The 22,545-nt window shown below is 50.9% G+C and overlaps 3 protein-coding genes across 5 annotated transcripts in view; all 3 read right to left on the reverse strand.

Moving 5' to 3' along the window:
* Positions 1-35: 35 nt before the first annotated feature.
* LOC125721807 (dehydrogenase/reductase SDR family member 13-like) lies at positions 36-3,635 on the reverse strand. Its single transcript, XM_048997910.1, has 5 exons — positions 3,000-3,635; positions 2,272-2,390; positions 2,064-2,187; positions 1,642-1,968; positions 36-617 (listed from the first exon to the last, which is right to left on the reverse strand). Exons 1-5 carry the CDS (start codon positions 3,133-3,135, stop codon positions 358-360), a joined length of 966 nt encoding a protein of 321 aa, XP_048853867.1. The 5' UTR covers positions 3,136-3,635; the 3' UTR covers positions 36-357.
* A 132-nt stretch (positions 3,636-3,767) lies between these two features.
* Positions 3,768-12,722, reverse strand: LOC125721805 (PHD finger protein 12-like). 3 transcript variants are annotated; one of them, XM_048997906.1, is made up of 15 exons: positions 12,266-12,722; positions 11,951-12,053; positions 11,523-11,695; positions 10,000-10,072; positions 9,227-9,605; positions 8,988-9,111; positions 8,690-8,831; positions 8,456-8,596; positions 8,154-8,324; positions 7,637-8,009; positions 5,925-6,044; positions 5,749-5,847; positions 5,579-5,661; positions 5,153-5,291; positions 3,768-4,966 (listed from the first exon to the last, which is right to left on the reverse strand). In XM_048997906.1, exons 2-15 carry the CDS (start codon positions 12,002-12,004, stop codon positions 4,536-4,538), a joined length of 2,502 nt encoding a protein of 833 aa, XP_048853863.1. In that variant the 5' UTR covers positions 12,005-12,053; positions 12,266-12,722; the 3' UTR covers positions 3,768-4,535. The 3 variants fall into 3 exon arrangements, with proteins under 3 accessions (XP_048853863.1, XP_048853862.1, XP_048853865.1); XM_048997905.1 differs by having other exon boundaries at positions 11,523-11,698; positions 12,266-12,720; XM_048997908.1 differs by having other exon boundaries at positions 9,227-9,599; positions 11,523-11,698; positions 11,951-12,720.
* Positions 12,723-12,948: 226 nt separating this feature from the next.
* LOC125721808 (seizure protein 6 homolog) overlaps positions 12,949-22,545 on the reverse strand; it is a 62,583-nt gene continuing 52,986 nt past the window's right edge. The window contains exons 9-17 of the mRNA XM_048997911.1: positions 22,270-22,408; positions 20,105-20,301; positions 19,440-19,637; positions 18,760-18,951; positions 17,860-18,054; positions 17,534-17,572; positions 17,306-17,414; positions 16,770-16,866; positions 12,949-15,295 (exon numbers count right to left, since the gene is read on the reverse strand). Coding sequence (XP_048853868.1) covers positions 15,266-15,295; positions 16,770-16,866; positions 17,306-17,414; positions 17,534-17,572; positions 17,860-18,054; positions 18,760-18,951; positions 19,440-19,637; positions 20,105-20,301; positions 22,270-22,408 — 1,196 coding nt within the window. The 3' untranslated portion in view covers positions 12,949-15,265. The remainder of the gene's footprint in view (positions 15,296-16,769; positions 16,867-17,305; positions 17,415-17,533; positions 17,573-17,859; positions 18,055-18,759; positions 18,952-19,439; positions 19,638-20,104; positions 20,302-22,269; positions 22,409-22,545) is intronic.

Raw genomic sequence — 22,545 nt, forward strand, 5'->3', positions numbered from 1 at the left:
GAGAACGACCCCCATCAGACGCGAAGGAAGAGAGGATGCTTTGCACTTGTTTATTGCTGTGAAGCAGAATTCAGGTTCGTGAGATTTACATATACCGATATCACAGGTCCGTGTCTTATTCAGGATATACGAAGCGGTCGGGGAGTTCAGGAGGCTCCCCTGAACACAGGTCTCGGCAAAGAGCGGCAGCGAACGTTGTCATCACCGTGTCCGGAATTCGGGCCAATGTTCATGCAAAGGAGCCACCATTTAAATAGCCAGAAAACAAAAATCCTCATTTGTGTGTGTGCATGGTCCTCTACTGCCATCCAGGTGCTGGGGGGGGGGGGGGTGTGACAGTGCCAGGGGGCGGAGCTTTCAGGACAGGCCACTCAGCCTCTCGCTGACCTCCCACAGTTTCCTGGCCACGGCGTCGTTCCTGGCATGGGCGCCCAGCTCCTGAGGCAGGCAGCAAGTGAAGTACTGTCCGCTGAGGGGCTCGAGGCCCTCCTGGAGTGCGCAGTGCAACGTAGTCTGGGCCCCCTCCTCCGGGTCCAGAAAGAAGAGGCGGGACACGGGCTCAATGAACACCTTCTGCCACAGGCTGACGTGGCGAGACAGCTCCGTCCTCACGATGCCTGTGTGTCGGAGGGAGCAAGCGCGGAACGTCAGGGGCGTGCACGCGTCCTCTACCTGGGTCCTGCCGTTCATCACCTGTACTAATTCCATCACCTGCCATTTCCCTGAGTGACAGGGGCTCTAAGAAATGTGGAATTGATCCAAGTTGGGGGCCCAAAATCTCTAGCAGGGCTCCTGTTTGTAACAGTACAAATCTGGTGATGTTTTTTCAATTATCCATTTTTTTATTGCACAAATAACATCACTGATTCATTAATACACATTTCCTTAATGCTATTCTATTCTTCAGGATATTCCATTTATGTACTGTTTTTATTTATATAATTTCTCCGCACTGTGTGTGTCTTTGCGTTATACGTTTGTTCGTCTGTGCTATACATACTTGATGCTGTATGCACAAGAATATCTCCCTGGGGATTATGTTCACCTTAATCCCGATCGTACACATACAGAGCCCGACATCTACGATGAGCCACGAAAATCCATCAGGGACCCATCTCACCCAGGGCCCCCACCTCTTCACTCTGCTGCCCTCTGGAATGCGCTATAGATCCATTCGGACTACTGAAAAGCTTACATCCGAACGCTATCAAAGAACTGAACTCTGTTAAGTGACTGTTCACTGCATCTGAATGCAGGGTTCTGATCATCTGTCTTGCATTTACTGTAATTTATTTACTAATACTATACTTAGACCTTGTATATATGTATGCATTGAGAGGCACTCAATGGTTTCTATAAATGCTTGTGGTTTTACTTTGTTGTGCGCGTCTGGCTCAAAATGCGGAACATTTGTATGTGTTGAATCTGTTATACTGTATTTACTATTAAGGTGACACTAAATTTCATTGTACATCTGTGTAATGACAATAAAAGGCATTTTATTCTATTCCATTAATAAAACAAGCAGAAGTTTTGAATAAAACTGGCTTAAGATTGGCTTAATACCGGCTACACGTGCTCTGAAGCTGAAAAGGACGGCCGCTGATGTGAGTTATGGCACGGGGCGGCGAGGTCACGCACCGGGGTGAACGCTGTAGCAGGAGACAGTGGTCCCGCGCAGCCTCCTGGCCAGCTCGCGCGTGAACAGCACGTTGCACAGCTTGCTGTTGCAGTACGCCTGGAAGAACTGCCAGCTGTAACGACCGGAGCCCAGGTCCTTGGTGGCCAGGAGCTCGTCGAAGTCGACGCGGCCCCAGCGGTGGGCAACGGAGGACAGCGTGATCACACGGCCGCCCGCCCCCTCCTTCAACCTCTCCAGAAGCAGGCAGGTGAGCAGGAAGTGTCCCAGGTGGTTCACCCCGAACTCGACCCCGAAGCCATCCTTTGTGCGCCCGTCTGCCACCAGACCTGAGCCGCGTCGGAACCACGGGCACATGAAGCTGATGAGGAGGACACTGAGAAGGTAGGGGGGGGTGGGTGGAGGAGAGGTGTACGGGACTCACCAGCGTTGTTAATGAGCAGGTCGAGCCTGGGCTCCGTCTTCAAGAAGGTGTCTGCGAAGGATCGAACGGACTGTAGGCTGCCCAGGTCCAGCTGCAGGTACACTACCTGGTTGCTACCAGTTTCCTGGAGAGCATATAGTGTTCGGACTACAAGAAAACAAGCAAAATTCACCTCCCACCCCCAGCAGCGAAGCAGTTAGCCTCTTACCCGCTCGACGTCTCGGATCGCAGCTTCGGCCCTCTCCTGGTTGCGGCAGGCCAGGATTACCCTGGCTCCCCTCCTCGCCAGCTCCTTGGCTGTGGCTTTTCCGATGCCGGTGTTTCCCCCTGCGGGAAGCACACGGGTAGATCCCGCTTAGTCACCTCAAACAGGTTGCCCAAAATAAGGCACAAGTAAACCTAACAGCCAGGTCCGCTCTCCCCTAGTTAAAGGGAAAGATGCTGTAGCGGCCCTCGATCGGCTCAGCAGCTGCGCTGCGTTTAGACCCAAAGCCCGCTTATCATCAGTTTAGTCAGCTGGCCGGCGTGAGATTTTTAATTCGAGTCCGCACACCCATTTACTTGTATGATTAGTTTGTGAATATTCTGTAGGGTTTGGAAAATACCCCAACGCTTTTGATGTAGCTAATTTTAGGTTTATAATGAAATAATATAGATATGACGTAAGATTTCTTGCGTGACTCTGAAACCGTGAGTGTCACGCCAGATATGTGAGCGTTGGCAGCCCTGCATTTCGACCAAAACTGGACTAAAAACCGAAAAGGAAACTTCCCCGAAAAAGTGGGACCGAAAGTAAGCCGGCTGTTTAAAAAAGGCTTCACCCAAAGCACAAGTATGACTCGTGTGGGTCAGTCAACAGACTTTAAAAAGCCGCGCTGGCTTCATGTAAGAAGCAGCACGGCGGAGACCCTTCGCCTCCCTGTCGATTCATCCTACCTGTGATGATGACCGTCCTGCCAGGCATGGCCGCGCCGCTCACGCACACTGACCTCCGGAAGAAGGTTTCGGTGATCAGAGCGTAAAGCGCATAGATTGCGACGAGCAACACGGCGGCTGGCAGCAGGTCGCACATTGCACGGCTGGATGGATGGATGGACTCGGGGCACCGGAAACGCGTGGCGGGCTGCGGCGCTGGACCAGCACGGAGCGGCGACTCGACTCGGCTCGGATCGAATCAGCTCCTGTCCTTTTCTTGTCTCCCACTGTCTTTGCTTGTTTTACCGGTTTGCCACCTCTAGTCCCCCGAGGAATGGCAGCCCGAGCTTGGTCTACTGGTCGAGCCGGTCGTGAACAGTGAAGCTATTTACCCCAGTATGACAGGTTTGGGAACCGGATTGGCGCAGGACCTACCCTCAGACTGACCGCAAAAGAGCCGGAGCTTTTCTAGAAATGGGTACAAATCAAGTTGTCGTTTGTGGGATCGGTCTGTTCTGATTTCGGACAGTTAAAGAATTACTCAGCACACTTAAAAATAAACTTCCATACACCTGGGAATAAAGAGCCTTAACTATTATTGGGATTCTGCAGTTATAGCAAGCGTCTCATCTTTTTGCCCTCGCTGAATCTGGGGAAGTGGGCGGGTCTCCAGGCCGTGATGCCCCCTCACCAACCCCGAGTTTACCCATACAAACAGATTAAAAGCCGCGCACACCCCTTACCGGCCCGTCCGCATCACTCATATTAAAGGACACGAGTTTCTTTCAGTTTGTTCTTTAAAAAATCCTGTGTATATTTACACCGTTTTAACAGACAATTAGACATCAAAGTTGGTGTATTTACAACACAGATGCTGGTTCCAATGGTCTGGAATATGTACACGTTAATTGAAAAACGGAGAACACGGACACATTTTTTCCCCTTTGTTCCGTAGACAACGGAGACATTTAAAATAAAACAGTGCGTTTATATACCAGAGAGCACTGCCGGCACCAAGCCGAGTTTCTTAATTTGTGTGTTCAAACACACACACATACACACACACAGACGCATAAACACACACAACGTGTATATTTTAACGCACATACGAACATAGACGTGTACATGCAAATACACGTTTTGTATGTGTGCCTTTACACGTACCTACACGTGTATCCACATTGTATGCTTTATATCCATCTGCAGTGCAAAGAACACCAACAGTACAGATGCGGAGAGATTAAAAAGTCCAAGAAAATCATCGATCCCACTCGGGGGAAACGTATAAAATCCGACCCACACGGCGCCGACGAGCCCTCCAAATAAAGGCCGCGCTCGCTAGCGCCCCCTAACGGTATCAAAGTTTCTCTTTCCTTGTATGCAAAACGTAACAAAACGTTTAGAAACTCCATGTGCAACTTGCCACAAATTTTTTAGCCCCAAAAAATACTTCATTTCATGCAAATGTCTGTAGTTAAATAAGAATAATTATTAAAAATCCTCTTCATTTGTACAAGTTGGCTGGGGGGGGGAGGCTGTTGCCGGGGTAACTGGTTGCTAGGGGACGGCACCGTGACACAGCACCAGAGGCGGGTGGAGCTTGAGAGTCTGCCGGGCGGCCGGCTCTGTCCGCGTATCCTGCTCCTCTTCTTCGTCCTCTGGCTCCACCTCCTCTTCCTCAGGCTCTGTCCGCTTCTCCACCCCCCTGCCCCGCTCCGGCGGCTCCCCCTTTGCCGGCACACGCGTGAACGCCGTGACGGTGAACACGAACTGCAGGCAGCCCAGCTTCACGGAGCTGCCGTGATGGAGCAGCGCCGTGCCCTCCCAGCCTGCCCCGCTGCCCCCGATCAGGCTGGAGCTGCTGGCCCGGCAACCACAGGGGGGGTGTGCGCCGCTCCTTGACCGGCTGCTCATCACGCCCTCTGCTGGCACCCTTTGCTCCATCCCTTCCTTCCCTTCCTCCTCCCGCTTCCGTTTCCTACAGCGCCCTGTGGGACACAAGCACACGACCAGCCAAATCAGAGAGTCTCACAGCATCTGTAAAACTAACAGCAAGTCGGGTCCCTGATCACCATTACAAAACGACTCTGCGGTCTGGTCCCTAACCACTACGCCACCTAGTGGCTGCCAAAATGCTCACAAAGGCTAGAGTGTGTGGTGAGAGGGTGACTCACGGCCGTGGGTACGCGCGCTTGGGACCACGCTGCCGGCGGCTATGGGAGGGGTCTTCTCCGAGAAGTCGCAGGAATACAGGACGTTGTCGACTGTGGTCCCGTGCTCACTATAGTTCAGCAGTTCGTAATGCTTGGTGTTCTGCATGGATGGAGACGCAGATCGGTTGATAGAAAAGGGGCATGAACCACGGAGAAGGAATTACAAATGCGATGACCTGGACTATGATTAAACCAGATTTCGAAAGTGGACCAAACCGACCGGTTTTACTGGATGCAGAAGGTTCAGATGATACAACTCTCAATTTGTTCACACGTCAACGTAAGTGAATAACGAGCAGACAAAAACACTCGAATGTTCCTTTTATTCTTTCATAGAGCAGAGACACTTAACCGCTGCGCCCCCGGCTGGTCGGTGCTGGTACCCACCTCGTCGTAGAAGATGCAGGCGTGCTTTCCCGACACGTAGTTACAGTGTCCGTACTTGGTCAGGCACACGTCCATGTCGGCACCTGGTGACGGGGGGGCGGGGTGAGGGTGTTACTGAATGTCGACCTACATCACTCGAACCTGCAGCCGGAGCCCAGGGTCCCGCTCACCTGTTCCTATGTACAGGGTCCTGTACCACATGTTTACTGCTTCACCTTTTCCCGTTAGGGGGTAAAAGGCAGCGCGGGCCTGACCCTGGGTATTCACAGCTGGGGAGGGACAGAGAGGAGGGAGTGAGTAACGTGTATAATCTACAAAAGACAGGATGAATGGGGAGAGGCTTTACCTGGCAGGGGTGGGGTCTGCGGCTTTGTGGGGGGCAGGGCTTTGGGCCGAGAAAACTGCCGGATCCTTTGCCAGGCGAGGACCCTGATGAGCTGCTCATCCAGGAGACTCAAATCCACGTCTGCAGAGGCAAAGACCGTCCCGCCTTTACAGACTGCTGGAACCGCAAAACCAAGACCGTCCCGCCTTTACAGACTGCTGGAACCGCAAAACCACGACCGTCCCGCCTTTAGACTGCTGGAACCGCAAAACCAAGACCGTCCCGCCTTTACAGACTGCTGGAACCGCAAAACCACGACCGTCCCGCCTTTAGACTGCTGGAACCGCAAAACCACGACCGCCCCGCCTTCAGACTGCTGGAACCGCAAAACCACGACCGTCCCGCCTTTACAGACTGCTGGAACGGCAAAACCACGACCGTCCCGCCTTTAGACTGCTGGAACGGCAAAACCAAGATCGTCCCGCCTTTACAGGCTGCTGGAACCGCAAAACCAAGACCGTCCCGCCTTTAGACTGCTGGAACCGCAAAACCAAGACCGTCCCGCCTTTACAGACTGCTGGAACCGCAAAACCAAGACCGTCCCGCCTTTACAGACTGCTGGAACCGCAAAACCAAGACCGTCCCGCCTTTACAGACTGCTGGAACCGCAAAACCAAGACCGTCCCGCCTTTACAGACTGCTGGAACCGCAAAACCACGACCGTCCCGCCTTTACAGACTGCTGGAACCGCAAAACCACGACCGTCCCGCCTTTACAGACTGCTGGAACCGCAAAACCACGACCGTCCCGCCTTTACAGACTGCTGGAACCGCAAAACCACGACCGTCCCGCCTTTACAGACTGCTGGAACCGCAAAACCACGACCGTCCCGCCTTTACAGACTGCTGGAACGGCAAAACCACGACCGTCCCGCCTTTACAGACTGCTGGAACGGCAAAACCACGACCGTCCCGCCTTTACAGACTGCTGGAACGGCAAAACCACGACCGTCCCGCCTTTACAGACTGCTGGAACGGCAAAACCAAGACCGTCCCGCCTTTACAGACTGCTGGAACGGCAAAACCAAGACCGTCCCGCCTTTACAGACTGCTGGAACGGCAAAACCAAGACCGTCCCGCCTTTACAGACTGCTGGAACGGCAAAACCAAGATCGTCCCGCCTTTACAGACTGCTGGAACGGCAAAACCAAGATCGTCCCGCCTTTACAGACTGCTGGAACGGCAAAACCACGACCGTCCCGCCTTTACAGACTGCTGGAACCGCAAAACCAAGACCGTCCCGCCTTTACAGACTGCTGGAACGGCAAAACCAAGACCGTCCCGCCTTTACAGACTGCTGGAACGGCAAAACCAAGATCGTCCCGCCTTTACAGACTGCTGGAACGGCAAAACCAAGACCGTCCCGCCTTTACAGACTGCTGGAACCGCAAAACCACGACCGTCCCGCCTTTACAGACTGCTGGAACCGCAAAACCAAGACCGTCCCGCCTTTACAGACTGCTGGAACCGCAAAACCAAGACCGTCCCGCCTTTACAGACTGCTGGAACCGCAAAACCAAGACCGTCCCGCCTTTACAGACTGCTGGAACCGCAAAACCAAGACCGTCCCGCCTTTACAGACTGCTGGAACCGCAAAACCAAGACCGTCCACGCAGGCTGTTACAGCAAAAAAAGACCGTCCACCACTGCTCCCTCTGCAGGCAGGGGCCTTACCAACGACGCCGCTGTCCTGGGGGGCTTTGGGCAGGGTGATGGCGCAGGAGCCTGCAGTGGGGGTGGATGGCGGCAGAGCCTTTCGGAGGTGAGAGTGGAGGGACCCAGCGTCTTCCACTTTGACGTCGGTGCCGAGTGAGCCCGCGGGCTGCTCGGTGAGGTCACAGGACCCTGGGGTGCTGACGGAAGGCGCACAATGGCGGGGGGGTGCTTCCGGAGGCTGCTCCTCACATGGGGCAGCGGGGCGAGCCAGGCTACTCTCCTCGGGGGTGACATGGGGCTTGACGTCGGCCTGCTTGCAGTGCCGTGACGGGGAGGGGGTCCGGAGGTGCCTGACAAAGCTGCACTGGAGGGCGATGATGTCTTGCAGCCACTGCGAGACAGTGGGGGGGGGGAGCATGGTACCATATAGCTTGCATTACGGTAAACAGCCACTAGGGGGCACTGTGGAGCTTATTAAATAAAGTGATGGCAGAGTCATGTGTATGGGATGGACAGGTAGGCCACCCCCCCTCACCTCTCTCTGCTCATCCTCGCTGGTGAAGCGGCAGGTGGAGGCGGATGAGGAGGGTGGGTGCTGAAGGGGTGGGTCTGATACACCATTACAGATGAGCTCCCCAACTCGGACCCCATCTGGGGCCCGCAGGGTCAATGGACAGCGGTACAGGGACTTGATGGCTTCAGGCACCTGTTGGGGGGGGGGGGGGCACACAGTTGGATCTCATGTCAACATTTGACTGCAGTGAGGTGTGGCTGGGGGCGTGGCTTACATAGGTCAATCTCCTCCTCTAGTGGGTGTGACCGGGGGGGCGGGGTTACCTTGAACATGCCCCTCTTTTGGGGGTGTGGCCAGTGCTCCTGGTGCGACCGCTGCAGGAAGTCCAGTTTGACGGCCTGCTGGGAAACGCGGTCCTGGAAGCGGTCGAGCAGCTGGCACCGCTGGCCCGCGGTCAGGCTGCCCTGTGACAGGACGGGACCATGGAAGTGGGGCAAGATGGGAAACAGGGAGGCGCATGTGGGGGGCGGGAGGCGGGGATGCAGGCTGCCACTCACTGCCACAGCTGCCTCGCGCTGCGTGTGACCGGAGCACACCCACGCTCCTGTGGGCATGGCCGACAGTGGCGGATCCGTGCAGCTCATGTGGAACAGCAGGGGGCAGTAGTCACACTGGATCAACGGAGCCAGGCGGCAGCTCCTGCGAGGGGGGGCAGGTCAGCGAGATGAGGCGCGGCATCCCGGCAGAGAGCACCCCCCCCGCGTCACCTTATCATCATGCTTCAGCGCAAGCAGAACCTCAAGACAGCAGAGCTTACGAGCCCAGGGGTCAGAGGTCAAGGGTCAGGGATCATACCTGCCACAGGAGAAGCACAGCTTCCCTGGCAGTGGAAGTAGCCCACCGGGGTCCAACTTATGCTGGGATCGCTTCACGCTTTTACCAATGAAGGACAGATCTTTGCGTCTCCTCTTACTGCTCCCTGGGTGGACACACACACACACATATAAGCTTGTACAACCACATGTGTACACGTACGTACACACACACACACACACACACACACACACACACACACACACACAGCCGGACATCACCTGACATGGCCCCCGCACCGCCAAGCTCACTGGGCAGCGGAGACCCTGCACAGCCCCTCGTCATGGCGGCGGCGATCAGCAGCGCCAAGGGCTTCTGCAGACACGGCCCGGCGCCGTCCAACACCGAGCCCAGACCCGGCGGCTCGTCCTCCACGTCCAGCAGGTCCTCGTCCTCGTTCTGCTCAGAGGGCGTGGCCGTGTCGGTGGAGGCTCCGGAGGCGGGCGTGGCCGGTCGCTCCAGGAGCCGCGCCTGAGCCAAGGCGGGGCTCGTCTCTGTCCACGGCCCTGCCCCTCCCTCCAGCCGCACGGCGTCGAGCTCCGGGTCCGGCGTCGGCTTGGCCAGAGTCCGCTCCAGGAGCCCGTTGACCTGCTCCTGCTTCTGCAAGTGTCCGGGGGGGGGTTAACAGCTTAGCCATGCTAATAGGTGACATGAGTATTTTTGTGTTACTCAACTACGGTGATGTGACCTTTCTGCAATCCCACTGGATGAAGCCTTAGTGCAATCCCACTGGATGAAGCCTTAGTGCAATCCCACTGGATGAAGCCTTAGTGCAATCCCACTGGATGAAGCCTTAGTGCAATCCCACTGGATGAAGCCTTAGTGCAATCCCACTGGATGAAGCCTTAGTGCAATCCCACTGGATGAAGCCTTAGTGCAATCCCACTGGATGAAGCCTTAGTGCAATCCCACTGGATGAAGCCTTAGTGCAATCCCATTGGATGGCTTGGAAGGCTTCGGCTAAATAACCTAATGAGGGAGAATCCCAGCTTACCTTCCTGTGCAGGATGCAGAGGTGACACATCCAGCCAGCAGAGGGCAGCGTTTCCTCACTCAGCGGAGGGTCGCTGTAGGCACCAGAGAAGAAGGTTACCGATATGACCCACATACTTTAAACACGAGGTCAAGGCGATAAAACAGAGGGCTGCACGTTTCTCTTGAAGGGTTTCACCATGCGGGGGATGTAAAGCAGATTTCCTGCCGTGTGAAGAGCAGCCCAATCACCAGCAGGTGCCCCAACAAGGCAGAAACTTCAGACACTGCTCCGCCTCGGGCCCCAGCAGAGCAAATGGACAACCTGTCCAGTAAGATAACATCACACCCAAGTTCTTCACCACGGCAATTAGCCACAACTAAGCAAGAAAATGAGAAAGGGGAACTTTGCGAGTAGCAGAAAAGGCAGCGAAAATCAGGTGGAAGCGCATGTTACAAGCTGAGAGGGGGAATCACCCCACCCCAGCCGGGACTGCTGCAGACAGGAAAACGGAGGCCAGGCTGAACCACAGCGGTGGCAGGAAGGCAACGCTAACAATGAAACACCTGTCAGTTTTTAAGATGTATTTACAAGCGGAAAGCAGCCTTAAATCACTTTACAGTCACGTATAATGTGTACACAGTACAGAGTAAATATAACAATAACAATGATTCACTACAGCTGAATAACGGTAGGACACGCCCCCTCCCTGCCTCACGTTAACAGGATGCGTCCAGTCCACACGCCAGGTGTGTGGCGCTGCCGCCACCTAGTGTCCGCACGGGAAACTGCAGCACAGATCGCAAACAGATAAGACAGCGGAGAGGCCCTTAAAGACCCCTGCAGGGTGCAGGGTAGGCATACGCTGCCATGCTCGTTGTTTCAGAGGAGCAAAGATCATTTTAAAATAGACTGCAGATATACGGAACTTATAAAAGAAAGCCTGACAAAGCAAAACATTTATAAATAAACACTGCGGCCTGGGTCATTTATAAAACGAGGAGCCTTCATTTACAATAACCTACGTAGAATAAGAAGCTGAACCTAATCTGTAAGACTGTGGGGCCACCCGATGAGAACCGTTATGTGTTCAGTAAATATACCACCGCTACGCACCTGAACACGTAACATCAATGTGTGTTCAGCACTTTCCTTTCATAAGACATGAACATGTTATTAATGTGACACATGTTACGTGTAATGTCATTCAAGTAACACTGTCACAGATCGGGTCATCTCACACACGTGCTCAGCAGATGTGACACTGTCCTGAACATGTATTTAACGTGAAGCTGTCACAGATCTGATCATCTCCATGGCCACAGCAACGAAACACCACCACCGCCAGCTTCTAACCGACCCATAACATTCGAGCAAAATGGCGCTCGAGTTTAAAAAATGGAAATTTAAATCCTGGTCGCCATATTGTGTAAACGTAAGCACATATGTGAGCGGTCCTCGGGGTTCCGGGCTTGAAGCTCCCCCGACACCCAGTGTCGCTAAAACACCTCAATAACGCACATAAACAACCCGGCAGGTCTCACCAGCACTGGGGATGGAAGGCAGCAGGGCAGCGGTCACAGTCCAGCAGCTCGCCGCCCTCCCCGCAGCCGTCACAGGCGCCGCGGTTCGCCGCCCGGCTGTTTCTCCGGACCTCCAGCTTTCGGCTCACCTTCCCTCCTTCATCCGGCCTGGGGGGCGCCAGCAGGGTCTGGATCTGCTGCGGGGTTGCAGACGAGAACCGCCGTCAGAACGCTAATCTCTGGCTGTTGACGCGATTAAAGTCGGGCTGGGAAAACTGGGACCACAGGGACCGAGACCCCGGATCACGAAGCCGGGCCCGCCCCCCGGGACTAACGAGCAATGAGCCGGCGCCGGTCCCGGTCTGGTCGGCCCCAAGCAGACAGCCCTCGTGTGAGTGGGACCAGGACCCCCCGCAGCCTGGCACGGTCAGCCTTCTCCCCGGTCTCACCTCCATCAGACCCCCTGATGTATCCAGATCGTACGGCGCCCCGGAGCTCTCCATCCCGCCGCGTCTGCGCAGCAGCTCTCAATCAGTCCGTCTTCAGAAGAAGCTTTAAAGGTAAAAATAAAACAAAAAACCTCCGACGAGTGTTCAGGGCGCAGTCAGCGTCCAGCCCGGGGGACAGAGCGCCCGGGCCGGCCCGCGTCGCCCCGAAGCGCGGTCTAATCAAAGCGACCTTCCGGGCTGACAGGCCGGAGACAGGATGCCCCACAAGCCCAGAGGCCTATCCGACAAGGGGCCGCCGTGCGCTCCATGACGAACCTGGAGAAGTGGCCTGGCTGCGAGCTACGGATGCCGTGGCGAAGCGCCCGTTATGGCTGCGGGGGAGAGGCTGTCCGTCGGTTGCGACGCCGCTCTGGTCGCGTCCCCTCCACGGCGTCGGGGCGACGGGGACGTGCACGGTGTCTGTGCGCGCGCGCTCCCGTCACGGCCAGCGCATCCGCCTGCGGGTTTTTGGCGCTGTGATGTCTTCGTATCGAATTTCAAATGTTTATATGCACAGATATTTTAGTTTACCTTTATACTTACATGACGTGGTAAAATTATATGAAAGAAAATATCAAACATTCATCACCTTTCTACTATACAGTAATGGAAGTCATTGTTGACAAATATCAATGTTCAATTTTGATTGGCTAAAGTGCATCGCACCGGACCAATTGTCTTCACGGGTGTTAAACGTGGCCGTAAACATAGACGCCATCTTGCATTTGGAGGACTCACGCTTTGCTGACGTTGTGTGTTGTGAGCTGTGTCTTGTGAATTCTATGCATCGCTTTGTGCTGGTAATAATAAATATCAACAGGACAAGCGCGTTGGAAGCGAATCATCTGTTTCATAAAAACGGAGATTTTTTTCTGTATAGCTGTATTTTGGTAAATGTAGTTTTTTTAATGTGTTATAAGTATACGTGGAAAACAAATGATTAACTTGACAATTGAAAATATCACATGATTTGCTGTTTTAATTGCGGCATTGGCAGAATGTATCAGAAGATGTAAAGCATAAATGAACAGATATTACACGAGGACATTAACTTGGTACCAAATCATCCCATGGTCCGGTCATTTCATTTATGTAGTTTAATATTGTAACAGTGTTTCGATCACTGGTCTTCCATTTGAATGTTAAAACAGTAATATAACGCATGTGGGCCCGGTTTGGACTTCATAATATAATAAACTTATGCGCCCGCTGCATCGTACATCTACTAATATACTCATTAACTTTGGTGTCATATGAGAGTTTCGGTACCCCATACCAATGACGCAGTATGCCACTCAGAACCATATTACCTTAAGTTCCGTAGCTGTATGAGGGATGTTTCGTCTTCTTTCCTTATTTGCAACGTTTATTGCTGAATTATTCTGCTTTTGAGCCATTCAAGAAGAAAAAATACAAAACAGGGACATGGTGGGTTTGCTGGAGCTAATGCCAGTCCGTCACAGTAAACGCACCAGTGGCAGCATTAGGGATGCCGGTTAAATTAGCTGCATGTTTCTCAACAAGATTGGGATCCCAGAACCTGAGGGTATGAGGCAGCATTGCTGTCCACTGAACCATCATTAGAAAAGAATCACATCCGAAGCCATATTGAAACACTGCCTTCCATAATTAGCTTAATGTTACTGAAGAAACTTCAATATTAATGTATTTACTTATCAGTTTCCATGTGTGCTCATCCATATTATTACACTATTACACAAGCTGACAGTGGACACAAATCATACCATATGAGTTTGAGAATCATAATAATGGTCAACAGCAATCTGCAAGTAAGATATTCACTCTTAAACTATGAAATATTAATTGTAAAATCAATGGCAATTTGTAACTGTATCCAAAAACTTGTGTCATACATTGTGAGTTTACAAGGAGCTCAAACACATGTAAATTCCAAAGGAATTCACTCAGTCCAGTCAGTGTTGGGTGTTTTGTGGACTTGGTTCAGTGTCTTCCAGTCACCCTGCACATGTTAAGTGATATTAACGACGACATTTCAACATAAAAATGTCACACAAATTAAAAGCGAGCCTCACGTTCAACACACCAGCCTGTTGAACATTTTATCTTCAGGTTGTCATCTATAAGCAGGTTGTGCAAAATTACAGCATAACAAGAATCAGCATTTAAAACCATAGGAAGCACACAGAGGGGCTCCCTGAACTTTTCTGGAATAATCCAGGCAGAGGTACTTACATTCTCTCTACATGTGATACTCAGATGGTACCTTGGGAACACAGTGCTGATTGTAGTTTTGAGTTCAGTTGGTTTTTCTGCACATATAATCTATTTTAGCGACAGGCAAAGTTGCAACCCCTCATTTAATTGATCCTCTGTTCATAAAATGAGCAACCCCACACACACACACACCCCAGTGAATATTTCCGAGATGAAATATTTTTTATATGAAATTATATGAAAACTGGCAAATCTCTTTCATGCTCAGGTGTTCTTATTTGTGTACCACGTAGGTCAACTAAGAGTAAATGAAGTGGGCAAACAGATTGGGGGGGGGGGGGGCAACCCAGTGGAAACGAGCCCTGTGTGACCTTCCGGTAAATCCAGTAAGGAGGGCAAGGATGTAGGGTGAGGCCCAGAGATACTGTCCGGTTTTCTTCAGGCTGTGTCACCCATGTCAGGGCCTTTGGGCATCGAATGGCAGCATTTTGGGATTCAGAGAATTACACGTTACATGGAAACAAAAAGAGGATGGGTCACGTGAGTGACCTTGAGGTGAGGAATCCGGCCTCAGCACAGATCCCTCCAACAGCTTCCACACGTACCGCACCTCTCCACTGTTGTGCTTATAAGCTGGAGTCCAATGACGTGGGTTTGCCCCATGTTGGAATGTTCTCTTCTCGGGTCAGAGTACAGAACGACGTCCTATTCCCATGGTGCTTTGCAGGCTGCTTACATCACACTTAATTTGCAGAGCAAATGGACAAATAAAAAAAAGTTCTGTGGTTCCCAGTCTTAATAATTCCTTAAACAGTTAAAACTAGAAATTGTTTCAGAATTTAAAAATAGACAAAAAACAAAAGCACAACCCTCCCGTTCTCTTTGCGACATTGGCTTCCTCAAACAGGCAGGATATTTTACAGCAGCCAGATAGGAGGAAGAGGAGCGAAGGGAAAGGGGAAGGAGATGAAGGGGAGTCCGTGGTGGCTGAGGGGTGACGTGAGCTGCGGCGATGTTTCCAAGAGGCAGGGAAAAGCATGGGAGCTGCCCCCCCTGCCTCCCTGCCCCACGCAAGGGTCATTAAATGGAGACCTCATACTCCCTGGAGTCCTGTGAAAATCAGACACACACACAGTCATCAAAGGGTAATGAGCAGGATGTACCGTACTGTGCAAAAGTCTTCGGCGGTCAAAGAAAATGTCTGAATTATCTTCATGTTGGTGTAAATTGTGATTTTTTTTTTCTGTCAAAGCATGTCAGCTCAACCATTTCAAAATCTCTCCTGAAGTCTCCCCAGTACTTGCCACAGCCGCCCATTATGTCCATGTATTTTATGACTCAACCAGTAGCACACTGGTATTTAGCGTAATCAACATCTCATTGAATGATTAACTAATTAACTTCATTGAGTAAATGAGCTGGTGGTGAAATTTCCTGAATACATGGAATGACTGAGGTGCCCCCCGAGGAGAGACTTGGGAACTGAAGAGGTGTTGTTCTAGCCGTCCAGCGAGATGTCAGTGTCTTTCAGGAGAACCGAAGATATTCCTTGTTTTTATTGTATTACTCTTGATTTGCATATGCAAATCGGAGCAAATAATGTACACTTACTACCTAGATAAATAGTTTTAAACATTTCTTTTGACTGCCTAAGACTTTTGCACAGTACTGACACACACACACACACACATGTAGGATATACCTATCCTTATGGGGCCCGCTCATTCACTTCTATGGGAAAAATGCTAACGCTAACTATGACAGCCTTAACCCCCACCTTGCCCTAACCGTAACCATAAGTAACCAAGAAAAATTTTTAGTTTTTTCATAGCAGTCACTGATTTTTATAAAATAGAGTTTTCCTTTATGGGGACCAGGAAACCGGTCCCCATAAGGGAAAAAAAAACGGATATTTATCACATTACGGGGACATTGTGTCCCCATAAGGATAGGTATACCCCCCCCCCCACACACACACACACAATGATCCTGAGCCAGCAGCTCACAGATCCACATTGTGTCTTTAGCAATGAAAATCATTTGGGATATACACAAACAATGAGATAAATATTTTGTGCGACTTTGTGGATGAACCTCATAAGACATTTCAGCTATAAAGTACAACAACAAAAAAACACTCAAAGTGAAAAGGGGATGATCATGCAGAGCAGTTCATGAAGCAAGTACTAATGGAAAATGACAACAGGAAGGCGGCTTTTATAGAAGGAGAACCCCTTGACTAAAAGACAAAAAAAAAAACCTTTTGCAGTTACAATGTCAGCCAGCAGGTGGCGCAAGCAATGGGCGATGGAGGTTTGAGTGTGGTTTTGCTTCAGCGAGCTCTTTCTCAGCTGGCTCCTGGTCAGTATAGAGGAACATCTGGCAATGGCAGGGCAAGGAAGCAGAGCATAGCCATAGCACTCTCGCTAAAAGGAAGTATGGCATGGGTGCTGACGGAGCTGGGGGTGATGATGAAGAGATGGAGGACGCGGGAGTCGGTGGATGACGAACAGTTGATCAGGAGAATGCGATGGTATTCCAGGTGTCAACGTCAACGTCCCAGGCATAGGGCGTCGGTACTTACTCCAGTCTCATAAATGGGGTTGTCAAAGGCGGACTCTGTCATGTTGTCGTATGGCGGCGTAGACGATAGGGGTAGCCGGAGAGACTTGCCCTGGAACCTATGAAATACAGACAGGCATGAAATGGACCCCCCTGGTGACAACCTCAAGGGTATATTACCACCAACTTGAGATCATGTTAGACCACAGCTTGAAACAACACTGAACCTTTAACTAGGGATTATGTTAGACCCCATCTTGAGATTATACTACACCCTAACCTGATATTGTTAGACCCCATCTTGAGACTATACTAGCCCTATACTTGATATAATATTAGACCTGAGCTTGAGAACTATACTATACCCTAATCTGAGATTATGTTAAACCAGAGCTAGAGACTACATTATTTGAGATTGTTAGACCTCATCTCGAGACTATACCACACCCTAACCTGAGATTATGTTAGACCCCATCTTGAGACTGTACTACTGTTAGAATGACAGATAAGATCAAACACAACTGAGAGCAGGAATACCATTTAATCTACAGAAATTACTTTGAAAAGTAGATGTATATCCCAACGATAACAGCCAGGAAGACAACAGCAGGAGCCAGGATGGCGACGCCTACGTTTGCCCACTCTGAGCTGAAGACTGCGCTGGATGCTGGTAGATAAACAGACCAATCAGAAAGCAGGAATACGGCATGAGTTCATAGAGAAGCAAATCAAGCTCCACATTGCGGGCTGTGTTAGTGACATCACCATGACTGGCTTTTAACATACCATCCAACTGGTGCTTTGAGGAAGAGTCTGAAGAAGGCTCTACAGACAGGAAAGAGCATTAATGAAACGATGAGCATGTTATTAAGGAAGACCAGAACACTTTCCCCATAACAAATGAAATATTTTGGGTATGAGTCACAATCAGGGCTGTACCTCAAAATTCTGGGCCCCTGTGATAAAATATCACCATGGTCCCACTTTTACATATTCAAGTGCTGCCCCCCCTCCCCCCCAGCCCCAAATCTGCCAGGGAATCCATGGCCATTTGACACCTCAGGTCACAACTCCCTTTTTTGCATGTGGTTAGCGAGATCTGCAGTTCCCACCTCTACAGACAGGGGGCGGGCCACTCCACTGTGAGGGGTGTCCGGGGATGCATCGGATGGTGGCATCCCCCTGCAGCTGGTAGCCAGCCAGGCAGTTGTAGAGCAGGGTCTCCCCAGCTTGGTAAAACTGCTTCTCTGTGCTCTGGATGCTGTAGCGGGGGGTGCCGGGGGCCCTGCAGGGCTCATACTTTTCAGCTGCAGGGCACACAGATAGACAGACAGACTGGCTGCAGGACAGTCTTTTGTAATTATAGATTAAGCTCCGTTTTATTGGTCTGTGGCAAAAAAGTATAAACATCCTGTTACTGTTGCCACATGCTTGGGTGAACACTGCCATGCTCGAGTAGACCGATAGGGGGCAGCGTTTCCCTACTGAAGAGATGAAGCCAGTTTGTTGAGGTTCTTTGGCTGGAAAGCTGCAGCTGTCACAGGATATTCAGAGCCCCAAACAGACTCACAGCAGTGTGCAGGCATCTCATTTAGGGAATGGAGAGACTAGGGGAAGTGTTACATTCAGAACATGAGTATAATCCCCATTCTTACGGGGCGACTTTTCATTTCGGTTTTTTATTTTAATTCCCCCTGGAATATTTGAACTTTCAGAATAACTAACTGCCTTAGATTTAAAATCCCAGTCCATATATTTTTCAACCAGCTTCAAAGTTTTGAAGTTCCTCCAGGATTTCGCTAGAAAAATTTGCATATTTTGGCGGTAATTACAACCAATCACCAGTCATAATTCTGTTAATATTTCCAGTCGCGAGCGGTAGTAGAAACACAATGTGAATTTAGCAAAATCCAAGCCCGAATCCCTGACCTTGTTTTCCAAGTAAGTCAGTATCTTAACTGCCACTAGGTGGCGAAGCAGTTGAGGAGCTAGTAAAGTAGGAAAGCACTCACGGACACACTTGGGTGGCCGCCCGCTCCACTTGGGGCTGGCGGCGTCCCGGGCGTGGCAGGTGAGTGTCCCGTCGCCCGTCATCACGTAGCCCTTGTCGCAGACGTACTGGACCGTAGCCCCCACGGCGAAGTGAGCCCCCGACGTCACCCTGCGGCTGTGCTGCACTGCACCGGGGTCCGAACACCACGTCACTGCGGTCACATGGTCTTAGCGTTACCTCCATGTGTCATGTGACAGACGATACAGAACACACTGTATACCCACACGTGTGTATGAACTGTGTATGTCAGGGTGTACCTGAATACTTATGTAATGCAATGAAATGGGAAAAATGTAATGTAATTATACTTAATTTGCCATTTGCACAAGGGAGATTTTACATATCCCATCATGCTCTCCTTTGAGATGTACACAGGTGAGAGCAAAGTATAGGGTTCGAGTGTAGGATCAGCCATTTATGTGGTGCCCCTGGAGCATTTTGGGTGTGTGGGGGTTAAGAGCCTTGCTCAAGGGCCTAACAGAGGTGTTACTATTCTGGCAAAGGTAGGATTCGAACCTGTGACCTTCCGATTACAGACACATAGGCCTTTTCTGCTTCCTGTGTGACTGCTCCGGTCTGTCTGCATCCCCCTCTCCATACCCCTGTCTGTGTGGGCATGTTCCTGTGCCCGCATCTCACCACGCTGGCAGCTGGGCACATCTCCGCTCCATGTCAGGTCCCACTGGCACATCAGGACTTCAGCCCCAGCCCACAGCTGGAAGCCAGGGTAGCACTGGTAGGTCACCACTGTGCCGTGCACCAGCTCTGGGTGGGAGGTGCTCTTCCAGCCGTTGGCGATCTCCGGGAGCTCTGGGCACGTGTCGTTCCGGGGGACCTCTGCGAGTGGGCGGGGTCATTCAGACATATGGCCAGGCTCCATCCACAGACCATCACAGTGACATTCAGCCAGGTCTACGTCACAAACCCAGCCCGAGAGAATGCTAGCATTTGGTCAACATCAAGGTTCATCTGACGTTCATGTAACATTAAAACGAACGTTTGTCTAACATTCATGAGTCCTTCATTTGAATATGACACCTAACACTTGTGAGACGTAAAGGGAAATGTTCATCTAATGATTATATAATAATAAGGTAGATTTGCATCTAACGTTAAGGTAAATGTCCGTATAACATTCATATAATGTTAAGGTAAAAATCCATAATGTTCGTATAACATTAAGCCAAGTGTGCATCAAATGCAGTCGCCCTCAATCCTGTTCCCTGCCTTAATCAGGCTTATATGGTCCTTAATAGGCTAATGGCGAATGTGGCTGGTTGAAAACAGCGTGAGTTGGACCGTACCGAAGAAGCGCACGACGAAGCCGTTGCCATATGCAAAGGTGTCACCCGCAGGATCGGACTGGAACTGCAGCGTGACGTCAGCCGTGGAGGTGTAGAGCCGCACGCGGGCCCCGGGGCCGCTGTACTGACCCAGGATGTTGGCCGTTAGGTCGTCGCCGTCATAGAAGGTCAGCTGATCCCTCCTGCCCAAGCGGAGGCTGTGTGGACAAGTGGAGCGTCGTCTCCATGGACACCAAGGCCGGTGTGGGGGTGAAGTGAGACCCCCACGTCACGTGACTGCTCACGCCTACCATGTCAACACACTAGGGCCATTTAATCAGTTAGCAAGGCTTTGTTTTTTACTGAATACATTTCTAATGCAGGTATCTGGTGATGTTTGTGCTGGTGTTGAGTATAAGTCAGTCTTTGGCTTTTTACAAACTCCCAGTGCACTCAGACTGTCGTGACTCATCTGTGGTGCCTCGTCCAGACTTTCGGAAAAAAGAATAGCATGACCTCTAATCCTCCCAGAAGATTCCGCTGCTCATGGATGCGTACGCTTGTTGCTTGTCTCTGACATTAGGGGTGTGGATTTCTTTGATGCCACCCAAATGTACTTCTCCAAAACTGAAGGCTTCGCCTTGTTTATACCGGGTACTTATTTAAGAAAAATAAATACTGAATAATTTAACATTATTTGGGTCTTTTCCAAGGCTTTCCAAGATGAGTCATATATATGCACTTTTTGGGGACATCCAGCACTACACTGTCTGGTAAATTATCTTATGAGAATGATCAGTTCGCTCCCCTCTGGTAAAGAGAAGGTCGCCCTTCATTGCCGTAATTAAACGCTGACGGCCTGTTCTGGAATCAGAGGGGGAGACCGCAGTGAGGCTTGGCTGAAATCCCATGCTTCCTCACCGCCTGTTCTGAGATCAGATAGTGGCGCCCCCTAGTGGTCACAAGGTGCTCTTTGACAGTCATCGCGACCCGGGCGGTACGCAGGTGCCCCAGCCGCCACCTGTGCCGACGCCGGTCACCACGGCAACCTAACAACTGCCACGCCAGCCTTCTCGTTCGTGCTCAATTAATTAATCAGCCATCATTATGTTGTGTATTACGGATTAATTGGGCATGTGGGTGAAATGACGAACAATTATGGTAGCGGGACGGCTTCACTGTATGACACACACATATGCGCGTGCACAGTCACACTCAGAGACCGCGTTCCCTCTTCTGAGGGGTCACCCCCTGTGTAATCTGCAGACATCCTCCCACCCCCCCGGTCCCACTTTCAGCACAGACCCGGCTTTGTGAGCCATGAGGACCCCCCCTCACGTGTCCCATTCATATGGAAAACCCCCCCCCCCCCCCCCCGCCCAATCACCCCAGGAGAGCTCCTTTCCACCGTGTCCCAATCCAGTTTAACGGTGACACTTCTGCCTGCTTGACTTGTAGGTTTATTCATACGACATTCATATGAAGGTCTACATCAGTGTTCATCAGCCTGTCACTCTTAAAGTGACATTTGTGACCAAGTTGGTATAAATAGCTCATGATTTCACTGGAGAAATCTGCTCATTAGCTCATGATTTCACTGGAGAAATCTGGTCATTAGCTCATGCTTTCACTGGAGGTATCTGATCATTAAGTTATGAGTTCACTGGAGATATATGATCAATCGCTCATGATTTCACTGGAGATTTCTGAAAATTAGCTCATGATTTCATGGGAGATCACTAATGATTTCCTCATCACATTAACTCATTATTTAGTTCATTGTTATCTCACAATTTATTGAACATTAGACCAAATTACTAAAAATAGCTCAATTTTAGCTCGTCATTTTACTCATAATTTCACTGAAGATCATTTGGTGATTTTTAGCTCTTTCTCTGAAGTCCGGTGGTCATTAGGTTGCCATCAACTGACCTACTGACTGAAGATAGCTGTTGATTAGCTGACCTTTTCATCGAAGATAACTGATTGTTCGCTTATCTTTTCAGTACATCTAAGTGCCTGACCTGCTGTGACACAGTGAGATTGTTAGAGGAGTAACTGTTTCCAGTGGAGCTGTGGCAGTAAAACCACCTCAACGCACCACTGGAGGGCAGGACTGTTTAGGTGCTTAGGCACATCAAAAGAATTCACTGGGGACAAGAGGCTGCGAGCCCATGGACACTCACACTTGGACGTCCAGCATAATCCTCTTGTCTTCCTCCACATGGATCCCCCAGATGCAGTCCTGACCCCGGTCGTAGGTCTCGGGCCAGTTGGGTGAGAGGACCACCCCAGTGGAGTCTGTGATGTCCCCGCTGCAGACGGCTGGGATGCCAGATAACAGCACACACACACACACACACACACACACACACACACACACACACACGCACCACAAATCAGGTATCTATATCTTTGTGAGGACCCTCTATTCATTTCTATGGGTAACCTTAACCCCTACC

This window comes from Brienomyrus brachyistius, unplaced genomic scaffold (assembly GCF_023856365.1).
Source record: "Brienomyrus brachyistius isolate T26 unplaced genomic scaffold, BBRACH_0.4 scaffold35, whole genome shotgun sequence".
In the NCBI taxonomy this organism is placed as follows: Eukaryota; Metazoa; Chordata; class Actinopteri; order Osteoglossiformes; family Mormyridae; genus Brienomyrus; species Brienomyrus brachyistius.

Coding starts and splice junctions, on each gene's coding strand:
- LOC125721807 (XM_048997910.1), bottom strand. CDS start 3,135: ATGTGCGACCTGCTGCCAGCCGCCGTGTTGCTCGTCGCAATCTATGCG. Junction 2,391..2,999: donor CAGGACGGTCATCATCACAG/GTAGGATGAATC, acceptor TGCTTCCCGCAG/GGGGAAACACCGGCATCGGA. Junction 618..1,641: donor CTGCTACAGCGTTCACCCCG/GTGCGTGACCTC, acceptor TCCGACACACAG/GCATCGTGAGGACGGAGCTG.
- LOC125721805 (XM_048997905.1), bottom strand. CDS start 12,004: ATGGAGAGCTCCGGGGCGCCGTACGATCTGGATACATCAGGGGGTCTG. Junction 9,112..9,226: donor CGGTGCGGGGGCCATGTCAG/GTGATGTCCGGC, acceptor GTGTCCACCCAG/GGAGCAGTAAGAGGAGACGC. Junction 5,848..5,924: donor GCAGACCCCACCCCTGCCAG/GTAAAGCCTCTC, acceptor GTCCCTCCCCAG/CTGTGAATACCCAGGGTCAG.